Genomic DNA, 24,904 nt, shown 5'->3' with positions numbered 1-24,904 from the left:
TGATTACGTGTTTGTATGTGTGTGTGTGTGCGTGTGTGTGTGTCTGCATGTGCGTGCGTGCGTCCACTCACGCACACAGATTCGCGCACGTGTACAGCTGCACTCAGGTTATACCCATATACACCGAACACACCCGCAAGCACACAAACGATATTAAATTCAAGTGAGACTGTTCCTGATTACGTGTTTGTATGTGTGTGTGTGTGCGTGTGTGTGTGTCTGCATGTGCGTGCGTGCGTCCACTCACGCACACAGATTCGCGCACGTGTACAGCTGCACTCAGGTTATACCCATATACACCGAACACACCCGCAAGCACACAAACGATATTAAATTCAAGTGAGACTGTTCCTGATTACGTGTTTGTATGTGTGTGTGTGTGCGTGTGTGTGTGTCTGCATGTGCGTGCGTGCGTCCACTCACGCACACAGATTCGCGCACGTGTACAGCTGCACTCAGGTTATACCCATATACACCGAACACACCCGCAAGCACACAAACGATATTAAATTCAAGTGAGATTGTTCCTGATTACGTGTTTGTATGTGTGTGTGTGCGTGTGTGTGTGTCTGCATGTGCGTGCGTGCGTCCACTCACACGCAAAGAATCGAGCACGTGCACAGCTGCTCGCAGGTTATACCCATATACACCGAACACACCCGCAAGCACACAAACGATATTGAATTCAAGTGAGACTGTTCCTGATTACGTGTTTGTATGTGTGTGTGTGTGCGTGTGTGTGTGTCTGCATGTGCGTGCGTGCGTCCACTCACACGCAAAGAATCTAGCACGTGCACAGCTGCTCGCAGGTTATACCCATATACACCGAACACACCCGCAAGCACACAAACGATATTAAATTCAAGTGAGACTGTTCCTGATTGCGTGTTTGTATGTGTGTGTGTGTGCGTGTGTGTGTGTCTGCATGTGCGTGCGTTCGTCCACTCACGCACACAGATTCGCGCACGTGTACCGCTGCACTCAGGTTATACCCATATACACCGAACACACCCGCAAGCACACAAACGATATTAAATTCAAGTGAGATTGTTCCTGATTACGTGTTTGTATGTGTGTGTGTGTTCGTGTGTGTGTGTCTGCATGTGCGTGCGTGCGTCCACTCACGCACACAGATTTGCGCACGTGTACAGCTGCACTCAGGTTATACCCATATACACCGAACACACCCGCAAGCACACAAACGATATTAAATTCAAGTGAGACTGTTCCTGATTACGTGTTTGTATGTGTGTGTGTGTGTGCGTGTGTGTGTGTCTGCATGTGCGTGCGTGCGTCCACTCACACGCAAAGAATCGAGCACGTGCACAGCTGCTCGCAGGTTATACCCATATACACCGAACATACCCGCAAGCACACAAACGATATTAAATTCAAGTGAGACTGTTCCTGATTACGTGTTTGTATGTGTGTGTGTGTGCGTGTGTGTGTGTCTGCATGTGCGTGCGTTCGTCCACTCACGCACACAGATTCGCGCACGTGTACAGCTGCACTCAGGTTATACCCATATACACCGAACACACCCGCAAGCACACAAACGATATTAAATTCAAGTGAGACTGTTCCTGATTACGTGTTTGTATGTGCGTGTGTGTGTGTCTGCATGTGCGTGCGTGCGTCCGCTCACACGCAAAGAATCGAGCACGTGCACAGCTGCTCGCAGGTTATACCCATATACACCGAACACACCCGCAAGCACACAAACGATATTAAATTCAAGTGAGACTGTTCCTGATTACGTGTTTGTATGTGTGTGTGTGCGTGTGTGTGTGTCTGCATGTGCGTGCGTGCGTCCACTCACGCACACAGATTCGCGCACGTGTACAGCTGCACTCAGGTTATACCCATATACACCGAACACACCCGCAAGCACACAAACGATATTAAATTCAAGTGAGACTGTTCCTGATTACGTGTTTGTATGTGTGTGTGTGTGTGCGTGTGTGTGTGTCTGCATGTGCGTGCGTGCGTCCACTCACACGCAAAGAATCGAGCACGTGCACAGCTGCACTCAGGTTATACCCATATACACCGAACACACCCGCAAGCACACAAACGATATTAAATTCAAGTGAGACTGTTCCTGATTACGTGTTTGTATGTGTGTGTGTGTGCGTGTGTGTGTGTCTGCATGTGCGTGCGTGCGTCCACTCACGCACACAGATTCGCGCACGTGTACAGCTGCACTCAGGTTATACCCATATACACCGAACACACCCGCAAGCACACAAACGATATTAAATTCAAGTGAGACTGTTCCTGATTACGTGTTTGTATGTGTGTGTGTGTGCGTGTGTGTGTGTCTGCATGTGCGTGCGTGCGTCCACTCACGCACACAGATTCGCGCACGTGTACAGCTGCACTCAGGTTATACCCATATACACCGAACACACCCGCAAGCACACAAACGATATTAAATTCAAGTGAGACTGTTCCTGATTACGTGTTTGTATGTGTGTGTGTGTGCGTGTGTGTGTGTCTGCATGTGCGTGCGTGCGTCCACTCACGCACACAGATTCGCGCACGTGTACAGCTGCACTCAGGTTATACCCATATACACCGAACACACCCGCAAGCACACAAACGATATTAAATTCAAGTGAGATTGTTCCTGATTACGTGTTTGTATGTGTGTGTGTGCGTGTGTGTGTGTCTGCATGTGCGTGCGTGCGTCCACTCACACGCAAAGAATCGAGCACGTGCACAGCTGCTCGCAGGTTATACCCATATACACCGAACACACCCGCAAGCACACAAACGATATTGAATTCAAGTGAGACTGTTCCTGATTACGTGTTTGTATGTGTGTGTGTGTGCGTGTGTGTGTGTCTGCATGTGCGTGCGTGCGTCCACTCACACGCAAAGAATCTAGCACGTGCACAGCTGCTCGCAGGTTATACCCATATACACCGAACACACCCGCAAGCACACAAACGATATTAAATTCAAGTGAGACTGTTCCTGATTGCGTGTTTGTATGTGTGTGTGTGTGCGTGTGTGTGTGTCTGCATGTGCGTGCGTTCGTCCACTCACGCACACAGATTCGCGCACGTGTACCGCTGCACTCAGGTTATACCCATATACACCGAACACACCCGCAAGCACACAAACGATATTAAATTCAAGTGAGACTGTTCCTGATTACGTGTTTGTATGTGTGTGTGTGTGCGTGTGTGTGTGTCTGCATGTGCGTGCGTGCGTCCACTCACACGCAAAGAATCGAGCACGTGCACAACTGCTCGCAGGTTATACCCATATACACCGAACACACCCGCAAGCACACAAACGATATTAAATTCAAGTGAGACTGTTCCTGATTACGTGTTTGTATGTGTGTGTGTGTGCGTGTGTGTGTGTCTGCATGTGCGTGCGTGCGTCCACTCACGCACACAGATTCGCGCACGTGTACAGCTGCACTCAGGTTATACCCATATACACCGAACACACCCGCAAGCACACAAACGATATTAAATTCAAGTGAGACTGTTCCTGATTACGTGTTTGTATGTGTGTGTGTGTGCGTGTGTGTGTGTCTGCATGTGCGTGCGTGCGTCCACTCACGCACACAGATTCGCGCACGTGTACAGCTGCACTCAGGTTATACCCATATACACCGAACACACCCGCAAGCACACAAACGATATTAAATTGAAGTGAGACTGTTCCTGATTACGTGTTTGTATGTGTGTGTGTGTGTGCGTGTGTGTGTGTCTGCATGTGCGTGCGTGCGTCCACTCACACGCAAAGAATCGAGCACGTGTACAGCTGCTCGCAGGTATGCCCATATACACCTAACACACACACGGATGCAAGCGATCATTATTAAGTTCAAGTGAGACTGTTCCTGACTATGTGCGCAGTCGGCCGGTTAATATTTGCTGCCTCGTCCAACGGTAAAAGATTGTTTTTAAAATTTGTATTGTTAAACAAGTTGCACATAGTATACTCCTGCACCCTACGCGTTATCGGTAAAGAGAATAATATTTGAAGGAAATATATGTCTCATAAAAAGCAAAACTCAACGTCTGCAAACAACCGTGCGTGTTTTCACAGAATGCAGCTAAGGAAACAAATATTAATAATCGAGATACCTGGTTAATTTTTGATTCGTAAGCAAGCAAATATTGTAAAAGAACAAATAGCGGTGGAAGCAGACACGTTGATTGGTACTTTTAATATAGCAATATTTGTATGATACACGAGATGTTCATTGATGAAACCACCATACGAGGGGCTAGGCCATCGTAGGGTGGTTTCAAACTATTATTTACTGCATCGTCGCAATAGCACACGTGAATAAGTGTACGTCCGAGTTTATATGAACTAGGGTCGTACAAAAGTATTAAGCAACATTTTTTTATAAATTATTACGTTGCAGTATCGAAAACAAAGCTGGGTAATTTTATTTTGCTGACATTTTTTTTTTAAGTAGTTACTCTTTCCTTGTATACACCTTTCCCACCTGTCTGGAAGTTTGAAGCAACACCTCCTGTAGAATTCTCGGCCTTGCGGAGACAAGACTGGTCATACCCACTACGCTATCTATAATCCGCTGGGACCTCCGCTATATAAATAGTAACGGAGCCGCGCATGAAAAAAAAATATATTGTGTTGCTTGCTTGTTTAGACAGCCTTGATGTTGGTACTCCTCCACGTGTGACCGGTCTCTTAGATGAGAAATTTGGCCAGTGCAGTTCAACCGTTAGACTCAGACACTAAAGCTCACGCAAAATAATTTTTTTCTAAGGCAACAGACCTTCCTCAAAATTCAGTATCCCTATTATTCTCATCATCTAATCAGTGTGGCATTTGTGTCAAACTAATGGCAACCTTCTTGAGGCTGACGAAGGAAGGAGTTAAAAACACTACCGAGCGGAGAATATGTGGGGAACGTTCGAGACGGGAGTACAAAACGACGCAGGAATTAGGTACAACGGCTTTGTAAGCGATTATTTCGGCGTGTGCCCCGCTGCATGCCCATTGGGACGCGATACCGCTCACCCCACACCTCACTGGCTAAACAGATTAAAGGGGAGACCAACGACCGTCGTCCCGAGTGCACTGCAGTGCAGTATGCGTGCAGGGACACCTGGTAGTGTGTGGGCATTGCGCGTGCACAGAAACCAGATTCGCGAGAGTGTCCAACTGCTCGATCGTGCATGGGCCGCGTTTCCAATACGAGCTTCAATGAGGTGGCAAAAGCGTTGATCGCCATTAATAGGCTGACGCTCCCCACGGTCCCTGAGTTGGACCCTCTCTCTAATCTAGGCTCTCTCTAGTGCGCTGTACATTGGCTGTACCGATAGCACCACCACCGCCGCGGCAGGAATTCAAAACCGCGTGTTGGGCTATTTACACAGGCGCTCTATGCTTGATGTGCTAAGCGTGCGCGACAAATCTGACGGTCGGCTAAGACGTTTTCAGGCGCGTCCGGTTATTTTCCAACAGCGTCCAAGACTTCGTCTGCAGACATGTTGGAAGACACACATACGTGTGAAGTGAACACGCTCCGATGATTCATCAGGCGTGTCCGCAAATATATACTTCTGTCACCGTGTCTGCAGCGACATCATGTCTTTTGTATGATGTTTGATGGCGGATTTACAGAACCTGATGGTGAAGATGACCGACGCGTTCCGGACAGCACTGCGGCACCTGGCGTCCCAGATGGTGGCCGAGGGTCGACTGCCCGAGGCCGACGTACTCTTCTTCCTCACGCTGCCCGAGATCGAACAGCTGCTCGCCACACGGTCGCCCAAGCTGGTGGCGAAGTGAGTATATATACGACGCGCCGTCGGACCGTTCCTTCGAGCAGCTGATTGCCCGAGCGAGAAGTGTCAACTTTCCGTAAAATCAGCCCCAAAAAGTCGGAGCCTGCACATCAATCGCACGTGTAAATGAGAGACGCATGCCGCCTCGGTTAACTCTGTTTATGCAAGGAATCAAGGGAAAAGAACTTCTACGCTGAAGTGCTGCACATTCTCAAGTAACCAGTTTTCGTTGATATTTGCAAATGAAAACTAACGGACGTGACAAAAGTGTCATCTCCCTTGGGGAAGAAAACGTCTGTACTATATATGAATGAAAGGTCCCCAGCTTTAGCTGCTTCAGATGTTGGCTGGTAATGATCAAAAAGCTTCAGATGTTGGCTGTTCGCACTACTGTCGTTTATATGGGAACGTACCGCAATATACAGTACAGTTCTTGTCCGCCCGCGAATACGTGCTCAGAACATTAAGGCTATAGCCCTGAACAAAGCCTGTCTACATTCTGGGACGCAGGGCAGTGCGACGTCATCGGCTGCACCCGGAACTCAAGAAGAGAGTGTTCCCTGAGCTCTTCAAGGGCATCCCGCAGTTTGTAAGTTCAGCCCGACGGTTGTCCGTGTTCCTGGTCATTTATGATGCGCATAGATTACCGAAAACAGTATTCATCGCTAAGCAGGTAACGACTTCGTTAGGAAAAAAAAATGAAAGCCGTTTACAAATCCCTGTAACGCCGAATTGGAGCGCAGCTCTTGAGGAGGAGTAGGGGGTACTGAGGGGGGTCACGTCACCTGCGGGTAGTCACGTGACCTCGAGGGGTGGGGTTACGTGATCCCGGGGGGGGGGGGGGGGGAGGGGGGTCACGTAACCTCGGGGGGGGGGGGGGGGTCATGTGACCTCGGGGGGGGTCACGTGATCTCGGGGGGTCACGTGACCTCGGAGGGGTCACGTGGGGGGAGGGGGTCACCTGTCCTCAGGGGGGGTCACGTGGGGGGAGGGGGTCACCTGACCTCGGGGGTGGGGGCCACCTAACCTCGGGGGGGGGGACGTGACCTCAAGGGGGGGGGGGGGTCACGTGATCTCGGGGGGGGGGGTCACATGACCCCCCCTGGTTACGCCGACGCCGACGCCGCTCAGGCTGGAAACGGGCCCCTAAGAGCTGCGCTCTAAAACGTTGGGTGTATCTCGAAACAACCCATTCTTATTTGAACCCTTCTCGTTTGAACCCATTCGCAAAACGCCCTTCTCGTTTTAACCTTTCGCGTTTCGACCCTTTCTTATTTATACCCGTCTCATTTGAACCCATTCTCATTTGAACCCTTCTCGTCTGAACCCATTCGCAAAACGCCCTTCGCGTTTTAACCTTTCGCGTTTCGACCGTTTCTCATTTGAACCCGTTGTCATTTGAACATCGTAGTGAGGTATAGAAAGAAGGATTTTTTTGGATTGGAAAACCTTTATGTTGGCTAGAGTTACAAAACAGTTGAGGATGAAGGTTGAAGATGAAGCGAAGCGGCACCATCTCTTGCATAGCACATGAAACAATTTTCGTTATGCCTGCGTGCCACCCCGAGTCTGTTGACGTAGCTATGTGGTCACATGGGGACGTGGTTTCAAAAGTGCTAGCGCAGGTTCGGTACTTCATTTCTCTTCTGGCGCTATTGATGTCGTTAAAATTTCGTCGTGTCAAGCGGATGGATCATTATGCTAGTCGTGTGTTATTGCTTGTAATGGCCAATTTGGGTGGTCATTTTCCCTGAAAAAAAGTTTTCCCATATCTTCGGCAAGGGCGTTCGCGTGGTCAAAGGCTGGCGGGTGCAAGCTTTTCGGGTTGCGCTTCTCAGGCGTGTACCGGCAATTTACCAGCAGAAGTTTTCCCGAGCTCCAAGAGGTCGGGCAGCTTGTCTGCCAGACTGTATCCGGTGTCGTCACATCCGAATCGGGATAGGGAACCAAACGAAACAATGCTCGCTGAGGCGGCAAATAGCGGGTTCGAGTGGCAAACGAAGCCATCGAGACAGGCACCCTTTCCTGCTCTGAGACAAGATAGCAAAAACAACGAAGAGAAAGATAATTTATGTTTCAAAGAAAGTCAACATTTTTGGGAGAATTTATCCAGCCTGAGCAAGGTATGTTTGCTCTGAGACACGGGCTGCATCATACATCACTTTATTTTACAACTCTGTAATAACAAGTTATTACACCGCTGAAAAAATGTATACATAGTGATGCAGTTTGAAACTTGAACACACATTACGATTTCAAGGAGGGTGGGTGCAATGAGAAGACTGAGGATTCCAAAAAGGGTACTAGAGAGTTTTAGTAGATCGTTCCGATAGCCCCGATAACGATACTATGCATGCGCAAGGGAGGTGGTGGCGGAGTATTGGGTATCGTTATCGGAGTCATGGGAACGATCTACAAAAACTCTCTACTAACAGTAAACAGAATATTGAAAGCGACGCTGGCAAGCCTCCGTGGCAACAGTTAATCGAAAATCCAAACGAAGTTTATTGAAATTTGACGCGCGTGCGGGTAGGACCACACTGATTTATACATCTGCCCTTTCATTGATTTTATATTTTAATATTCTGTCAGCTGTACGGACTGTGGTAATGCCAATATTTTGAAAAGCTTTATGAAGCCGCTTCTCTTTAGACACATCTCAAAGAGTCGTAATTTATGTTGTTGGCGTATGCAGCGTGCTCGTGGTACCATAGAATGATCGAAGAATAAGTTAACAGAGCTCACTCGCAACCCAGTCAAATAAAAACGCTAGTTCATTGTACTTTGCATTCGGGTGGAGAGGGTCACGTGATGCGCCGCTGGCGCGTTTTTTGTCGCCGGTGCCACAGGCAAGGGCTCGAAGGCAATTAATTACCCGAATTCTCCATAAATACCGCAGAAAGATTGCGAGATCATGATGTTGGATTAATTTGGGTTCGAAATGAGAGAGGTTAAAATGAGAGAAGTCTTTCTGACAATGGTCAAAACCAGAAAGTATGTTTTGAGAAAAGTTGAAATGAGAAAGGTTAAAATGAGAAAAGTCGTTTTGAGAAGGGTCAAAACCCGAAAGTTTGTTTTGAGAACGGTTTAAATGAGAAAGGGAGAAACGCGAAAGTTGTTTTGCGCTGGGTTGAAATGAGAGGGTAAAAACGAGAAGGTAGAAATGCGAACGGGTTCAAATGAGAACCACCCAAAACGTTAGTGGCCGTATTGTCCACACAGTCGGGTAGGGTCAGGTTGTTTGCTGAACACGCCAACTATACTACATCTCACAAATAGAGAGTATACTAGAGCGTCCCGATGACTCCGATAACGATACCCGATACTCCGCCGTTGCCTTTGCGCAAACATCGTGTCGAGGGTATCGGAACGATCCATTAAAACTTTCTAATGGCTACAGTACAAACAACGGCACAGGTACATGACCCTAACCATGGGCCTAACTCAGCTGAACATTTCATTCCCGTGAAAACTCGCGCATTGGAGGCACTTTTCAGAGTCACGCGCTCGCGTCCGCCCTTTTTTGTCAGCTCTACAGATGTTTGTAGGCTGGAGTATTGGCAACGTGAGCGATCGAAAGTGTCGATGTCGTTGGCCCAGCACAATTGGCCGAATGCTGACTGTGACGTCAGCAAAGGATTTTTTATCGACGGAAATAAGAGGAATGTAAGAACTTCAATTTTGACGGTGTTGGCAGTGTTGCTTTGAGACCGCTGTGATTTCAGGCTTCCATAGTGCTCATCACAAACACCATCGAGCTTGTTGTCCACAAGGTAATAACGTCACGAAAGGTAGCCAAACGAGGGCGCCACCGAAACATCTCGCCGCTAATAGCGCGTTTTCACATGGCGTCAATCCGGCATTTCATTGTTAGATGTTAGCACGATGAAACTTATAAGCTTTTGTGCACTAGCGATTTGAGGGTTTCATGTGAAACTTCGGAGTGCTCTCCTTCTGCACTCGCCTGACGGTTTATAACAAAATGGTGGATGAAATGACGTCGCTGAAAGGGTGTTTTCACTGACGTACTTTCATTCCATTCTCGTGCTCAGACGCCAGAGCTGCTACCAACCGTATAAGTGCGACTCTAGTAAACACCGTCTGGGCGATCATGACAGACACCTTCATAGCATTAACCCCTTCTTGTCACCTTTCGTCCACCACAAGGACTCAAACGTCGGACATAAACCGCTCTTCACTGAATACGGCTGAACGCGGCCTCAACAAAATATTAGCTAAATCTCACAGGTCAGCTGGACTCGACTACATGCGAGAGCTGTGACGTCGTAGACACGCCTAAACACGTCCTTTGTCACTGCACCTTCTGCACTGACCAATGAAATTAACTGATAAACTTCCTGGCTCTTCACAACGGATAAGTGCTCATGCTCAATCATCTCCTGGGGTCATGGCCATCAACATCGCAAGGAGTCAAGTCTACCAGTTTATTAATTCGTTTTCTCCAAGCGACAAAAAAAAAAAACTTCATAAAACTTCATTACGGTGAATGGCACATTCAGGGACATCTGCAGAGTGTACAATACTTAGCGGAAACATTATACTGTTTCCTAAGCTGTCAGTGACAGCTTAGGAAACAGTATAATGTTTCCGCTTCCCATTGGTTCGCGATTTGTTCGTCAGAGTCCTTATTGGCTAACGCTGCAACATCGCCGAGTACAGAGCAATAACGATATGTTCCTAACTCGCCACAATACAAGCTCAGTATTGTGGCGCGCGTGTGTGTGTGTGTGTATGTGTGTGTGTGTGTGTTGGGCTTTACAGATTTGTTTATAAAAACACCGTGAAAGTATACTAACACGGTTTGTAGAGGTGAGTTATACGACCAGGGGGACGTAATATAGGGGGCTAATCGTCACGATAAGTGAGATAATTACCTAAAAATACATATCTAGTTAACTTTAATTAATGACGATAAACGTATGGTTTCAGTTAGAAACTTGCCGAGAGTCAAAGATAGTCACTGTAAAGAAGTAAATTTTAGAAAGATGTGGGAAGTGCGTGGGAAATTTCGATGGTTCGCTGAAGTTACTCCTCGTGCAACGGGCGCAAAGCTGGCTGTCCGAAACCGCGGATGATTATTCGCACCACTATACTCTGTTTCACGTTGTGTTGTACCACAGGAAAGGCTACAAGCGCGAGCTCCTTGCTCTATGGCACACCTCGGCGGCACAAGCTCTCGTGCACCAAGGGCAGCTGCCGACGCTATGAGCTCGCGCTCCTAGCCTTCGCTGCGGTACAACATCAGGTGAAACGGAGTATAGCCTTGCGCCAGTTATGCAAGTGGTAACTTTAGGCGCTCCACCGCGCTTCTCCCGCGCCTCGAGTCTTTCTAAAATTTGTTTTCTATGACGCTCAGGAAGTTTCTGGTTGAAACCATATCGTTGTCTTCAATAATTCAAAAAAGGTAATCAACCTATTTCAGATAATTCACCGACTTATTGCGACGGTTATCCGCTTACATTATGTCTCCCTGGCCGTATAACTCACCTGCGCCGTAGTATATGGACGCTTTCAGCGCTCGCCAGATTGAGCCGCCATTGCCGACCTTCTCTAGTCTTACCGAGATGCCGAGCCACTGAAGCGTTCGTTGACGAATCTCCACAAGGACCTATGCTGGGGAGAAGGATACAGTAACACTTAAAATTGCAATAACCTGTCCTGCTGTGGTAATGATGAAGCGGAGCGAACGGAATAAGAGGGAACATAAACTGAAGGTCGGTTATGGCGGCGTCCTTGCACAGCTGCCTGAAAGCGTATATAGCTTTGACAACTTTTTTTTAACAAATACGTAAAAACATTAAAAACACCCTGTGTTTTTACGGGTAGCCTAGGTATGTACATATTTTTACGTTTTTTTACGTTTTTACGTTTTAACGTGTAGCTAGAGGTATGTACTCATCTACGAGCGAATTTCTATAAAAACAAGAAAGGTTCAAATGATGAAGTTAGGGCAACGATCGGTTGGCACGTGCGTGGCTGGTGTTCGATTCATTTCTTTGACACTGCAGAAATGCTGACATTTTTTCAAAGAGGGGGGGGGGGGGGGGAGGGGGTCGCTTACATTTTTAATTTTACTGAAATGTTTTGATAAACCAATATTTGCACCCGCATTATTATTTTAAGTTCATAGATGAGCGTTAACGATACTTCATCCTTTTCTTGTCTGTCCGCAGCTGAACCAGCACGCGAAGGAGGAAGTCACTCCCGGTAAAAAATTATTGAAAGGTGAGGCATTACTTGTTCTTCAAAAACGGTGTTCAAAAACGCACTTCTGAGGTTCGCACTCCTTTTTCCCCTCAACCGTAGTCTGTTGCAGATTTGAAATATAGCAAAAAAATATATATATATGTTTTTTTTTGTTGTTTTTTCAAAAATCTCTGCTCACCATGATTTGTGATTTCCTCCCCTCCATTTCGTTCCTCCCCAGCGTTCGCTCCGCTAAAGGGGAATGGGTGGAGGGCTTTGTAGGCGAAGCCTGTCCTGCTATTTCTAGGCACCCTAGTATAATGTATAAGCGGTGCGACAGCGCTTTAACGCACGAAACGCGGAATCTCTTTCAACGACGGATAATCCGCCTTGTCGGGACAAACGGGATGCGTAATCACGTGATGTAGACACAGCGTCGGATTGGCTATTGGCAGGGGATGGTACTATAGGGGGCGCAGTACGCGATGTAGACACAGCGTCGGATTGGCTATTGGCGAGGGGATGGTACAATAGGGGGCGCAGTACGCGATTTAGACACAGCGTCGGATTGGCTATTGGCAGGGGATGGTACTATCGGGGGCGCAGTACGCGATTTAGACACAGCGTCGGATTGGCTATTGGCAGGGGATGGTACTATAGGGGGCGCAGTACGTGATTTAGACACAGCGTCGGATTGGCTATTGGCAGGGGATGGTACTATAGGGGGCGCAGTACGCGATTTAGACACAACGTCGGATTGGCTATTGGCAGGGGATGGTACTATAGGGGGCGCAGTACGCGATTTAGACACAGCGTCGGATTGGCTATTGGCAGGGGATGGTACTATAGGGGGCGCAGTACGCGATTTAGACACAGCGTCGGATTGGCTATTGGCAGGGGATGGTACTATAGGGGGCGCAGTACGCGATTTAGACACAGCGTCGGATTGGCTATTGGCAGGGGATGGTACTATAGGGGGCACAGTACGCGATTTAGACACAGCGTCGGATTGGCTATTGGCAGGGGATGGTACTATAGGGGGCGCAGTACGCGATTTAGATACAGCGTCGGATTGGCTATTGGCAGGGGATGGTACTATAGGGGGCGCAGTACGCGATGTAGACACAGCGTCGGATTGGCTATTGGCAGGGGATGGTACTATAGGGGGCGCAGTACGCGATTTAGACACAGCGTCGGATTGGCTATTGGCAGGGGATGGTACTATAGGGGGCGCAGTACGCGATTTAGACACAGCGTCGGATTGGCTATTGGCAGGGGATGGTACTATAGGGGGCGCAGTACGCGATTTAGACACAGCGTCGGATTGGCTATTGGCAGGGGATGGTACTATAGGGGGCGCAGTACGCGATTTAGACACAGCGTCGGATTGGCTATTGGCAGGGGATGGTACTATAGGGGGCGCAGTACGCGATTTAGACACAGCGTCGGATTGGCTATTGGCAGGGGATGGTACTATAGGGGGCGCAGTACGCGATGTAGACACAGCGTCGGATTGGCTATTGGCAGGAAATGGTACTATAGGGGGCGCAGTACGCGATGTAGACACAGCGTCGGATTGGCTATTGGCAGGGGATGGTACTATAGGGGGCGCAGTACGCGATTTAGACACAGCGTCGGATTGGCTATTGGCAGGGGATGGTACTATAGGGGGCGCAGTACGCGATGTAGACACAGCGTCGGATTGGCTATTGGCAGGGGATGGTACTATAGGGGGCGCAGTACGCGATTTAGACACAGCGTCGGATTGGCTATTGGCAGGGGATGGTACTATAGGGGGCGCAGTACGCGATTTAGACACAGCGTCGGATTGGCTATTGGCAGGGGATGGTACTATAGGGGCCGCAGTACGCGATTTAGACACAGCGTCGGATTGGCTATTGGCAGGGGATGGTACTATAGGGGGCGCAGTACGCGATTTAGACACAGCGTCGGATTGGCTATTGGCAAGGGATGGTACTATAGGGGGCGCAGTACGCGATTTAGACACAGCGTCGGATTGGCTATTGGCAGGGGATGGTACTATAGGGGGCGCAGTACGCGATTTAGACACAGCGTCGGATTGGCTATTGGCAGGGGATGGTACTATAGGGGGCGCAGTACGCGATTTAGACACAGCGTCGGATTGGCTGTTGGCAGGGGATGGTACTATAGGGGGCGCAGTACGCGATTTAGGCACAGCGTCGGATTGGCTATTGGCAGGGGATGGTACTATAGGGGGCGCAGTACGCGATTTAGACACAGCGTCGGATTGGCTATTGGCAGGGGATGGTACTATAGGGGGCGCAGTACGCGATTTAGACACAGCGTCGGATTGGCTATTGGCAGGGGATGGTACTATAGGGGGCGCAGTACGCGATTTAGACACAGCGTCGGATTGGCTATTGGCAGGGGATGGTACTATAGGGGGCGCAGTACGCGATGTAGACACAGCGTCGGATTGGCTATTGGCAGGGGATGGTACTATAGGGGGCGCAGTACGCGATTTAGACACAGCGTCGGATTGGCTATTGGCAGGGGATGGTACTATAGCGGGCGCAGTACGCGATTTAGACACAGCGTCGGATTGGCTATTGGCAGGGGATGGTACTATAGGGGGCGCAGTACGCGATTTAGACACAGCGTCGGATTGGCTATTGGCAGGGGATGGTACTATAGGGGGTGCAGTACGCGATTTAGACACAGCGTCGGATTGGCTATTGGCAGGGGATGGTACTATAGGGGGCGCAGTACGCGATGTAGACACAGCGTCGGATTGGCTATTGGCAGGGGATGGTACTATAGGGGGCGCAGTACGCGATTTAGACACAACGTCGGATTGGCTATTGGCAGGGGAGGGTACTATAGGGGGCGCAGTACGCGATTTAGACACAGCGTCGGATTGGCTATTGGCAGGGGATGGTACTATAGGGGGCGCAGTACGCGATTTAGACACAGCGTCGGATTGGCTATTGGCGAGGGGATGGTACAATAGGGGGCGAAGTTTCATTATCCTCATCATCACCAGAGAAACAATCGCTGTTTGGCAAACTCTGACGCCAGCACTCGCCTAGCCTACTCCGCATCGTTTCCGCTCTCGCTGCATATTTGTTTGTAGCGTTATGGTGCGCACTTGCTGCGTACCGCAGTGCTAGAAGCACGTACGCGACGATGCGGACACTGTTCGCCGTCGGCTCTGCTGCAACGCTGCACTCGATGACGGGATCGCAGTTGAGCACGTCGTCTCTTTCAACGAGACACCGTTTGATTTCGCCGATGTCGTCCATGGCTGTCGCGAGAGACAGGGTAACCGAAAAGTGAAGTGCGTGTTTTGTGAATCATTCAGAAAAACACGGACGCCACGCCGGCCACGCACGATCTAGCGTGCGCGGCCGACACGACGCGGCTGGCTCAGCACGCCCGCGCGTGTTTACACATGTGCTTGTTTTGCCTTCCAAGAGGACTTCGATGACATTGAACGCAAGAGGAGACTAGATTACTTTTATCTAGATGCGTTTAGAAGAAAACAATGGTGTTATATAAATTTAACTATGGCCTCGCGTCCTCGCCCTCCATGGCACCGAATGCACTAATGACCGCGATCGGAAGGTCTGTTTGCCACACAACGTTACTTCCCGAGGCGGCCACTAGGGAGCACCACTCCTCGTTTTGCTCCCCACGGAGATTGTACACGCGGCGGTGTTCCCAAATACGAGCTTTGAGGGCACGTTTCCTTCGTGTGTCGCTGAGAGAACTTTTTCTACTGGCACCTAAAACGAAATCAAACGAGCAATAATTGCTTATCCTGAACCAAACGAAAACGAAAGAAAAAACAACGGGGGTCCTGCGCACAAAGATGTTCACCTGGCTCGGTATACTGTGCAGGAACACCGGTGAGTGGAGGCGTGGCTGAGGGACCAGCGCGTGTAGTGCGCTCCATCGAAGACGCTTCTCACATCCAGGTAAGTCGTGCCGTTAGAAAACGTATGCAGCTTTCCAAGGGCCAACAACGTAGTCTTGATTTTCCAATAACGCTTAAGGGTACGGCAAAAACTGAAGTATAAGAACAACGAAAAAAACAAAACAGAGGACACTGCACGGGAAATATTTCTAGGAGGAATTGCTCTTGAGACTTTATTGTCGCGGCCAAAGTCTCGCTCTGGGAAACTTGGCTTCATCAAAGAAAGGAGGAGTCCCAAGCCTGTGGCTAAACTTCGGTAACAAAGACAATGAGTGCCGTGACGAAGCACTTTTGGCACTGCTTGATCGGCTTCTTCGGATCGTATCGGAGCGCAAGTTCGTCTGCTTCTTTTGCAGGAATTGTGGTGACGTGAGAACGCCAAGGTGTGATTGGTTCGGAATGAAGGATAGTGGGTAGACCTCATGCGAGGCAGCTTTCTTTGAGGTCTACCCACTAAACTTCAATCAGAGCCAATCAGAGCTCGACGTCTTTCTGACGTCACCGCAACTTTTGCGCAAAAAGCAGACGACTTGCTCTTCGCATAAGCTGAGGCTGGACTTTGTGAAATGGGGTTTTGAAAACTACGTTCTTCCTTCTAAATGTGCTTCGTCGTGCGTGTTGGTTGTCGCTACTTCGGAATAAGGCGGGAGGCGCCATGTTCCCATTTCCGATGGCTTCGCTACGCACGTTGGTCGTTGTTACTTGCGAAAGACGATGCGCAGTATCCTTTAGATTATACGTCAAGACGCCATGTTGTTCAAAAAAAATTGTTGTTCATAATGGGCGCACAGTGGTTGCGTTTGTCGTTCGTACGATACTAAAACTCGCCCCGTGGTTATATGTAGGCAACCTACACAATCACGGGACGTGTGGGGCAAATTTTGCGTATACGAACACGGGCGCAAACACTGTGCGTCCGCGTTAGCATTGAGTGTTTCATAAATACAGCGTTTGCGCGGAGACCAAATTGGGTCTTGGATCGGCGCATGGTGACAACGCGCACGTGCAGCGGGAAGCAGGCAACGCTAATGCAAATGCAAAGCGCTTGCGTTTGCTCCTGTACACGCAATACGAAAGTCCTTCAACGCGCTGCTGCTCATGATACTTCGGCCAAAGTTTGGTACAGGGTCAAGCACCGCCACCAGACGCACCACCGCTCCAAAGGGAGCATTTTCGTTATCGAAAAACAACTTTTCATGCACTGACACTTTTATTAAAGCCTCTAATTCATCACTTTACACGCAAGCAGCGATCATTGTTTATTGATCTCTAACAACAAAAACTTACAAATAAGTTATTTTTTGTTTATTTATATTGTCGGCGCTCACGCATGGTCGTGTATCAAGCTGTCCCATAGTTTTACGGAGAAGTTTCGTGACCATTAGCCTATTCCAGGACTCTACAGGAATAACTCTCTATTACTTGGGCGCAGAAGGGAGACGTCCTGGTGGCGTACTGCACCGACATCGCGTGGAGCCCCTACTTCCCGCTCGTCGCCGGCGTGGTCACTGAGCTGGGGGGCCTCATTTCTCACGGTGAGTCATCCGGGCACGCACCTAACGCTCGTCGCGAAAAAAAAAAAAAAAAAAAAACATTTATACTGAACCGAAATTTCGAGCTCACGAAACAAATCTGGACGGATAGCCGGGACGCTGCAAAACCGAAAAGCATCACTTATACAGCGATATCTCTAACGGGTCGCCGTATTTTCGGAAAAGTGCGCGATTGAACAGTGCCGACGAGACAAGTCACGTCACCAATTCCCGTTCCCTCTCCTCTTCGCTACGTCCCGTCGAGCCGGTCAACCGAAGCGAGGAGGAGAGAAGCGTGGCCGCTTCCCCTCGTTCTCGAATTCTCCTGCAGGACAATGACGTCAAAGACCTCACTTGATCGCGTCCTTCTTTTTCAAAAGTACGGCCATCCGTTCGAGATATCGATGTATGAGTGATGTTTTGGAGTTCATAGCGTCCCGTTCAACGCTTCTGCGGCCTTATTTTGCGAAATCCAAATTTCGGTTCAGTATCCTTTTAAGGGTGCTTGTGCAGAAGGTATCGTCCACACTTATCCTAAATCACAAGGCCGTGGGGTCGGGATTTTTTACGCCACCTGAAGGGGGCCCATGGGTAACACTTCAGGTCGATATTTGCGTCCTCGCTGTTTGAATACGAGCACCAGCCGAACGCGGCGCTCGTGTCTGTCTGGGCCAATGCTGGCCTTCAGTAGGTGACGTAGCAGATGCACTACTGCAGCCATCTGGGTGGTATCATTTATGGGCTAATGTGAGGACTAACATGGACCATTAAAGGGGGGGGGGGGGGGGTTCTAAATGCCAATTGCAGCTAATAAAATGCTGTGATTCAATTGTTGTGCCAATTGCGCCAAACGGCTCATATCCCGCTAAATGCTGCAACAATTCACCAAAATGTGACGAATTTGCGCCAACGCTGCGTCAAAAGCTCATTTTGATTCTTGATCGCCTCCTAATAATTCAGGTCACGGTACAATGCCGGATGCATACAAAAGTATTGTGCCTATTTCGGACAATTTTGTAGTATCAGTTCGGGTAACGTACCCTTCGATTCTACTTTTCGCATCAAACGCCACCATAGACCTATTGCTAAATTACCCAAGCGTCAGGGAGAATGCTGAGAATGTAAGTAATTCTACGCGCCACATGCGCTTGTGTTCCTCGTTGAGAAGATTTGAAAGCAATTACCAAAATGAGGCGTTGACGAACCACGTGCAAGATGCCATTTGTTTCTGGCTTTTGCCTTAGAACAGCTACTGCTGCATACGCAAGCACGTGGAGCGCGTGTAACCACACTCGTAGCATGCTCCTTGCTGCTTGTGTAATTTAGCAATGGTCTATTGTCGTAAGTTCTCCAACATGTGTGGCTCTAGTAGACCTTTTGTTAAATTACCAAAGCACCAAGGAGCGTGCTGCGGGTGTAGTTACACACGCTGCAGCAGCAGCTATTCTAAGGCAAAAGCCAAAAACAAATGGCATCTTGCACACGCGTTCGTCAACGCCTTATTTTGGTTATTTATTTCAAATCGTCCATACGGGAGAGACGAGCGCGTGTGGCGCGTAGATCTACATTCCCAGCATTCTCCCTGACGCGTGGGTAATTTAGCAATAGGTACATTGCTCACAGTTTCGGCGGCTATGCTAGCTCTAGCAAGTGCGCTTCTTAATGGGCTTTGGTGCCCTACGGAGAAGCAACCTTATTGTGGGCACAGCGATTCTGCATGCTGTGCTTCCCTGCAACGCAGATGCATGCGTTCTCGGAGCCAACACCTTCCAAATGTAATATATATATATAAAAAAAAAGTGTTTTGCGCACGACTGCAATATCCTAAATACCTGCGCACATCATTAGTCGGGTTGGGATTGTTTCTGCAGGTTTTAGGCTTTACAAAACCTCGGAAGATGCTTAAACTTCGCCTTTAAGAGTAAAACGCGATAGCATTATCGAATCCACGGCCCGCTTGTGGCGCATTGCCTTGCACGCCTAGCTTTCGTCTCCGCCTTCTCGGCTTCAGTTTTACGTGGCCGACCCCGTTGCCTAGCAGGAGTTGACGTAGATACGGCATCCGCACTCGCAGAAGACGACGATTAAGAAGAGCGGCCCGCACGGGTAGACGGCACCGCATCTATCGCACACGTGTACTCTCCCAGCGCCGCTGGGCGGACTTGGCGACGGCCGGAAACGCTGCTCTCCTCCGCGACGGACGGAAACTGTACGCTCCTTCAGACAGGCGAGCCTAGGTTATATGGCTGTGACGTCATGCCCCTACTGACCAATCAGGATTTTCGCGTCACGGCAGCTTTGCTGGCACGGGCGTCACGCCGGCTTTTTCTGGCACGGCACCAAGGCCGGCGCGCCTTTTTTTTTGCACGCCAACGAAGGCGGCGCGTCCCGAGCTCCTTAACGATATCGTATTAATAATGGAAAATCCGAGTAGATATCCACCGAGAAACTACGAGAGCGCGCGGGCACGTCAGAACGCTGAGCTCTGGTTGGAATGATTACTAAGTCGATAAGTAATTCAAATTCAAATAAGACTAGCTTTGGCTGCGTACGAATGGAAGCTTGCTAATAGTCTGAAAGAAATCTACTGAATTTTGTTAAACAAACATTGCCTACATACAGATTTTGTATAGCCATAATGCCGTTCACGTGCAAAAGGTCGTTGATGTTCTATAATGATGAAAGCTTCGTTTGTAGTAAAATAAAAATCGCGATCTTATTGCAACTTTTGAAATAAAGAATAAAAAAACAGCTGCTGTTAGAGGACAAAAGCGTACATATTGTAAAAATATTTTATTTACATGTCTGGTGCTTTTAAGCAGGGGAAAATTGCATTTCAAGGAAGCTATGAGTAGTTGCACGGGAGCTTGTGATAGCAAAGAAGGCACTATTTGTAATTCACGGGCCAATACGTGACTTTTGTTTTACATCTTTTTCACACACGACGGAATGCGAACGAAATTCACAGTTCTGCTTCAAAAGTTATTTTTGCTGCACCAAAAAGAACCTTTGGCTGCTCCAAACGGTGCTCCAAACTGGCTCAAGCTAATCACATATCCCTGAGAAGAAGAGTATAAATAAATCATATTGATGGGCAGCATTTTTCTCCGTCATTCAATGACACAGTGTCTAAATGAATATCGCAACCACTATTTTCATGCGATTCAATGTTGTATTTCTAAATTACCCTTGTGAAAAAGAAAGTAACCTAGAAGTAACCCACAGTATTTCAGAACACCTGGTACTTTTATTATTGACTGTTGATCTTGGTTAGCCACGTAGAGAGACTGGCTCAACATTGTTAGTTATTTTTTTTTAATATTATATTTATTTAAGAAATATACTGCAGATGGTTTTTCAACATCCAAGAATTATAGGATTACCCAATGTTTCGAACAGAGCAAACAAGACAGTCACCGCTCTGAGCATGCATTCATTCGGATGGCAGTAAATTCCTTCGCGCAAAACAGGCGCTTCAAACAAACCGTGTCATCGTCACCTATCGCGTTTTTCTCGGTCACCATTCACCGCCATAACGGCCCTTGTGCGCAGGCGCCGTGGTGGCCCGGGAGTACGGCATCCCCTGCGTGGTCGGAGTTCACGGCGTTACCGGCACAATCTGTTCGGGTAAGTGCACGTGTTCTGGTCAAAATAGGCTCTTCCGCGATCCCAAGTGTCGAGAAGACAATCCGCGCTTAATAGTTTGTACTGTCAATCTTTTCGCGCGCGGCGCACCTTCTTATCTGCTTGTTACATCAACTTGTTACATATTGCTTGTTACACAACTTGTTACATATTGCTTTTGTCGAGAGCAGAGCTGTTTGCGAATCCGGCTATGGGGGCTGTTTCAGTGGTTTCTGTATGACATATATAGTGAACCTGAACTCTCTGAAGGCACGGACGCCGACGGGAACCATGCGGTCGTGGTACTTCTCATGCAATCGTTTTACTTTGGTGAAGATCACCTCTAACCTAGCTATTGTTTTCTTTACGTCGTTTTGTTAAGTTACTGCTTTGTCACTGTTTTCCTTAATGCATTGGCAATCATTGTTTTTGGTGCACGCAGCCGTGTTTCGTTTCGGCGGTCGTGGTTTGGACTGGACTGTACTAGAATGGTTTCGTGAGGCTGCGGCGCGGTTCCCACATGCTCTTTCGCTCCGTTCGTTCGCTCCTTACGTCCGCTTTCCTTCTTACAAGAGGAAAACACTCTTCTGGCACGCTTCTAATGACGCGCCGCGGGAGCGGGAGAGGAGGGCATGGAGTGGCCGTGGCACAACGTACTCGACAACGTAAAATTAAGGCCCAGCGACGACTCCGTTTGCGCGAAACCGCCGACACCCGAAAGGAAAGGTAGACTCTTCAAAGACAAGAGTGTGCGGACCGTAGGCGGCGATCGAGGGAAGCTGCGGTTGCTGCATCCGACACCGCCGACGCCCGGGAGAACAGAGAGGCACTTCGAAGACAACAGTATGCGGACCATTGCGAGGTTGGAAGTCCCATCCTTCGCTGAATACGAACCCTGTGCAATATGCTAACGCATTTCGTCGAGAATCAGCGTAGCGCATAGCGTCGATTTCGGCATCATTTTTTTTTATAACACAACGTTGTATTTAGAATCACTGAAGAGGGCACCCCGGGGGATTTGACGCGATAGTCTGAGGAGGTTGAGTGAGATAGTCGCGGGAGTGACCACCCTGTGGTATATTCAGAAACAACGATTGAGGCAATTGTTTTATTTTTTTTTTGTGTGTACAGATTTCATTACGTATGCATACTTTTTGCGAGCATGCAAAACCCGGCTACCATGTCTGGTCACCACCATCAGCGACCATTCGCTGCCTCTTCCGCAAAATCTGAGTTAACTAATGTAAAAATGCAATTCTGAATATGAAAAAAAAAAAAAAATAATGAAGGAGTAAGTTTTAGACAATTAGTTTGCTAACAATCACGTCAATCTCGTTCTCTGACGGTCGTCGGGGTCGATAACGTTATCTTGAGCATTGCTTATTTGCACGACGTTTGCGAAATGCTCAAAGACACATGTCCACCGTGCACGCGTCTTTGCAGGCGAGAGAGTGCGGCTGGACGGGTCTACGGGCGTTCTTCACACCGTTGATGCTGCTGAATGAGATTCGCCCTGCAGACCTGGGAACCGGTCTCCTCCTCTTGGACTTCACGGCATCGCCCCATCGACAATCCAACCTTTTTCTTTTTTTCCTTTTTTTCTTTTTTTAATAAAGCTGCAGTGCTGCGCTTATGTCGCCACAACTTCTTTTTTTTTTTTTTCGAGAAGCAGTTTTGCGTTGATCCTAAACAAGCTGACAACGACGATTTTTGAACCTTTAAAAAAAAGGATGTTTTCCAACTCTGTAGGGACCTGACAACATGCTCAACCTTTATGTATACAGTTTTATAAAGCTTATTATGTCGTATAAAATAAATCAACCGCCGAAACTGTACCAAAGCCTCCAATCATAGCCTCCTATACATTTTTTTTTTTTTTTTTTAAGTTTTAGATTTTCGTTTTAAAATAGCCGTGAAAGCTAAACTTATGCGGTCTGTGCAGGTGAGTTATACGGCCAGGGGAATATAGCATAGGGGGTTAATCGTAACGATCAGTCTGATAATTAAGTAAGATTTGTTAATGAACTTTTTAATTAGTGAAAATATACATATGGTTCGAATAATAAACTTGCTGAGCGTCATCGAAAACCACTAGATCAAGTATTTTTTTAGAAGCATATAACGCAGGTTCAGCATTTTAGGGGCGTTCTGTAAAAACGCTCAATTTATACGTGTTTCTAGGTATGGGTTTCTTATCACATCTCCGAGCCCGCGGCCCTGCTCTCTCGTGGCCGAGACGCGCAACACACGTGCGCCCTACTTCCTTCCCATCCTACGAGGGAGGCGAGAGCGTGGCATCCATCGGGGAGCAAGACCGCGGGCGCAAATATGCGCTCCGATAAGAAACCGAAACCTTGAGACGCCTTCAAAATTGAACGTTTTTCGGTACGCCAAATGCTGCCATTTTCTTATATCTTCCTAAATAGAGTTGATTTAGTAGTTTTCAATATGGCTTATTAAGTTTCTAATTGGAACCACATGTCTATTTTCACTAATTAACAAGTTAATTAACAAATTGCGCTCAATTAGCCGACTGATCGTTGCGATTAGCCCGCTATACTATGTCCCCCTGGCCGTATAACTCACCTGCACAAACCGCGTAAGTGTAGCTTTCGCGGCTTTTTTTAAACAAGTCTGTAAAGAATAAAAGGAAAAACCTGCATATATCATTCCACTAGGTGTTATCAGGGCAGCGCCATTTTTATTACATCTGGGCATTACAAACAATCCGGCGGTTTAAAAAAGGAAAAGGCACGTGCCCGATATAAACCTCCGTGTTTGACCACTATTCATGGGCTGCACGTTGACTGTACCGAAGAACTAACGCTCGCTCGCTGCTGCCGATATGGAGTGGTTCGAGTTTCTAGAACATTTATGATTACTCCAAGATCAAACTGTTCCAAAAAAATAATAATGATATTTTTTTTAAAAATAAAGTAAATCAGATTTATTTGATTAAAACGTGATTTGTTTTATTTAAACTTGACTCATTTAAATCACAGGAAAAAAAGGTAATTCATCACTAAATGCACTATTAAAAAATGGCAGATTGGCCAATTCATCAGATTTTGAAAACAATGCGGACGAAAGGATTACGGTACAACACTTCACTGAATAATTTATAATAATGTAAATTCCGTCATACAAGTGCAAATTAATTTTTTTTCCTCTTCTAGTTAGTAAAACAAAAAATGTATACCTTGTTTTACGTTTTGAGTTGTTTGCATTGCGGCATTATCTTGGGTTTGTTCCTTTCGCGTTATGATTAGCTCGTAATAAAACACCACTTAACGAGTAAAGTGCAATGTAGAAAGAAAGCTCAACGTTCCAATTTGCTCAAGAGAACACTGCTTTTTGCTCGTGTTCAGCCTGTCACAATATTCCTTGCTAGATTATTATTTGAGTTAGATACAAAACGACATATATTTTTCCAAGTGAAAGACAAAGTGTAAGTAAAAATATATTTTAAAGAATATTAATGAGAGAAAAGTTTGATTTATACCATCTTGCGCTCGTCTATTCGCGGACGATTACGACATTTACCGTCCCGTTATGGACTCTAACGATGGTACAATATTACAAGATGACTCAGCAACGGTTTCAAACTGGTGTGAGACGGGGCTGATGAAAATAAATACACATAAAACAAAAGCTATGACTTTCTCCTCGAAACGACATCTCGCGTCTCACACGTACTTCATTCGTAGTGATGCCGTTGAAAGTGTCTCATCCTTTAAATATCTTGGCGTTCATCTCTCATCGGACTCAACGTGGAACCTTTACATTGAACACAT

The 24,904-nt window shown here is 47.7% G+C and overlaps 1 protein-coding gene across 1 annotated transcript in view; it reads left to right on the top strand.

Annotated features, from left to right (window-relative positions):
• LOC8038984 (putative phosphoenolpyruvate synthase) overlaps positions 1-22,754 on the top strand; it is a 104,572-nt gene extending 81,818 nt beyond the window's left edge. Inside the window, exons 34-40 of the mRNA XM_042290813.1 lie at positions 5,626-5,789; positions 6,300-6,378; positions 11,984-12,035; positions 15,879-15,955; positions 17,387-17,489; positions 21,039-21,113; positions 22,554-22,754. Coding sequence (XP_042146747.1) covers positions 5,626-5,789; positions 6,300-6,378; positions 11,984-12,035; positions 15,879-15,955; positions 17,387-17,489; positions 21,039-21,113; positions 22,554-22,615 — 612 coding nt within the window. The 3' untranslated portion in view covers positions 22,616-22,754. The remainder of the gene's footprint in view (positions 1-5,625; positions 5,790-6,299; positions 6,379-11,983; positions 12,036-15,878; positions 15,956-17,386; positions 17,490-21,038; positions 21,114-22,553) is intronic.
• The last annotated feature ends 2,150 nt before the right edge of the window (positions 22,755-24,904 follow it).

Source organism: Ixodes scapularis, unplaced genomic scaffold (genome assembly GCF_016920785.2).
Source record: "Ixodes scapularis isolate PalLabHiFi unplaced genomic scaffold, ASM1692078v2 PGA_scaffold1__304_contigs__length_218370807, whole genome shotgun sequence".
NCBI lineage: Eukaryota > Metazoa > Arthropoda > Arachnida > Ixodida > Ixodidae > Ixodes > Ixodes scapularis.
Note: the sequence above shows the minus strand (reverse complement) of the source record. Positions and strands in the feature narration are given on the sequence as shown.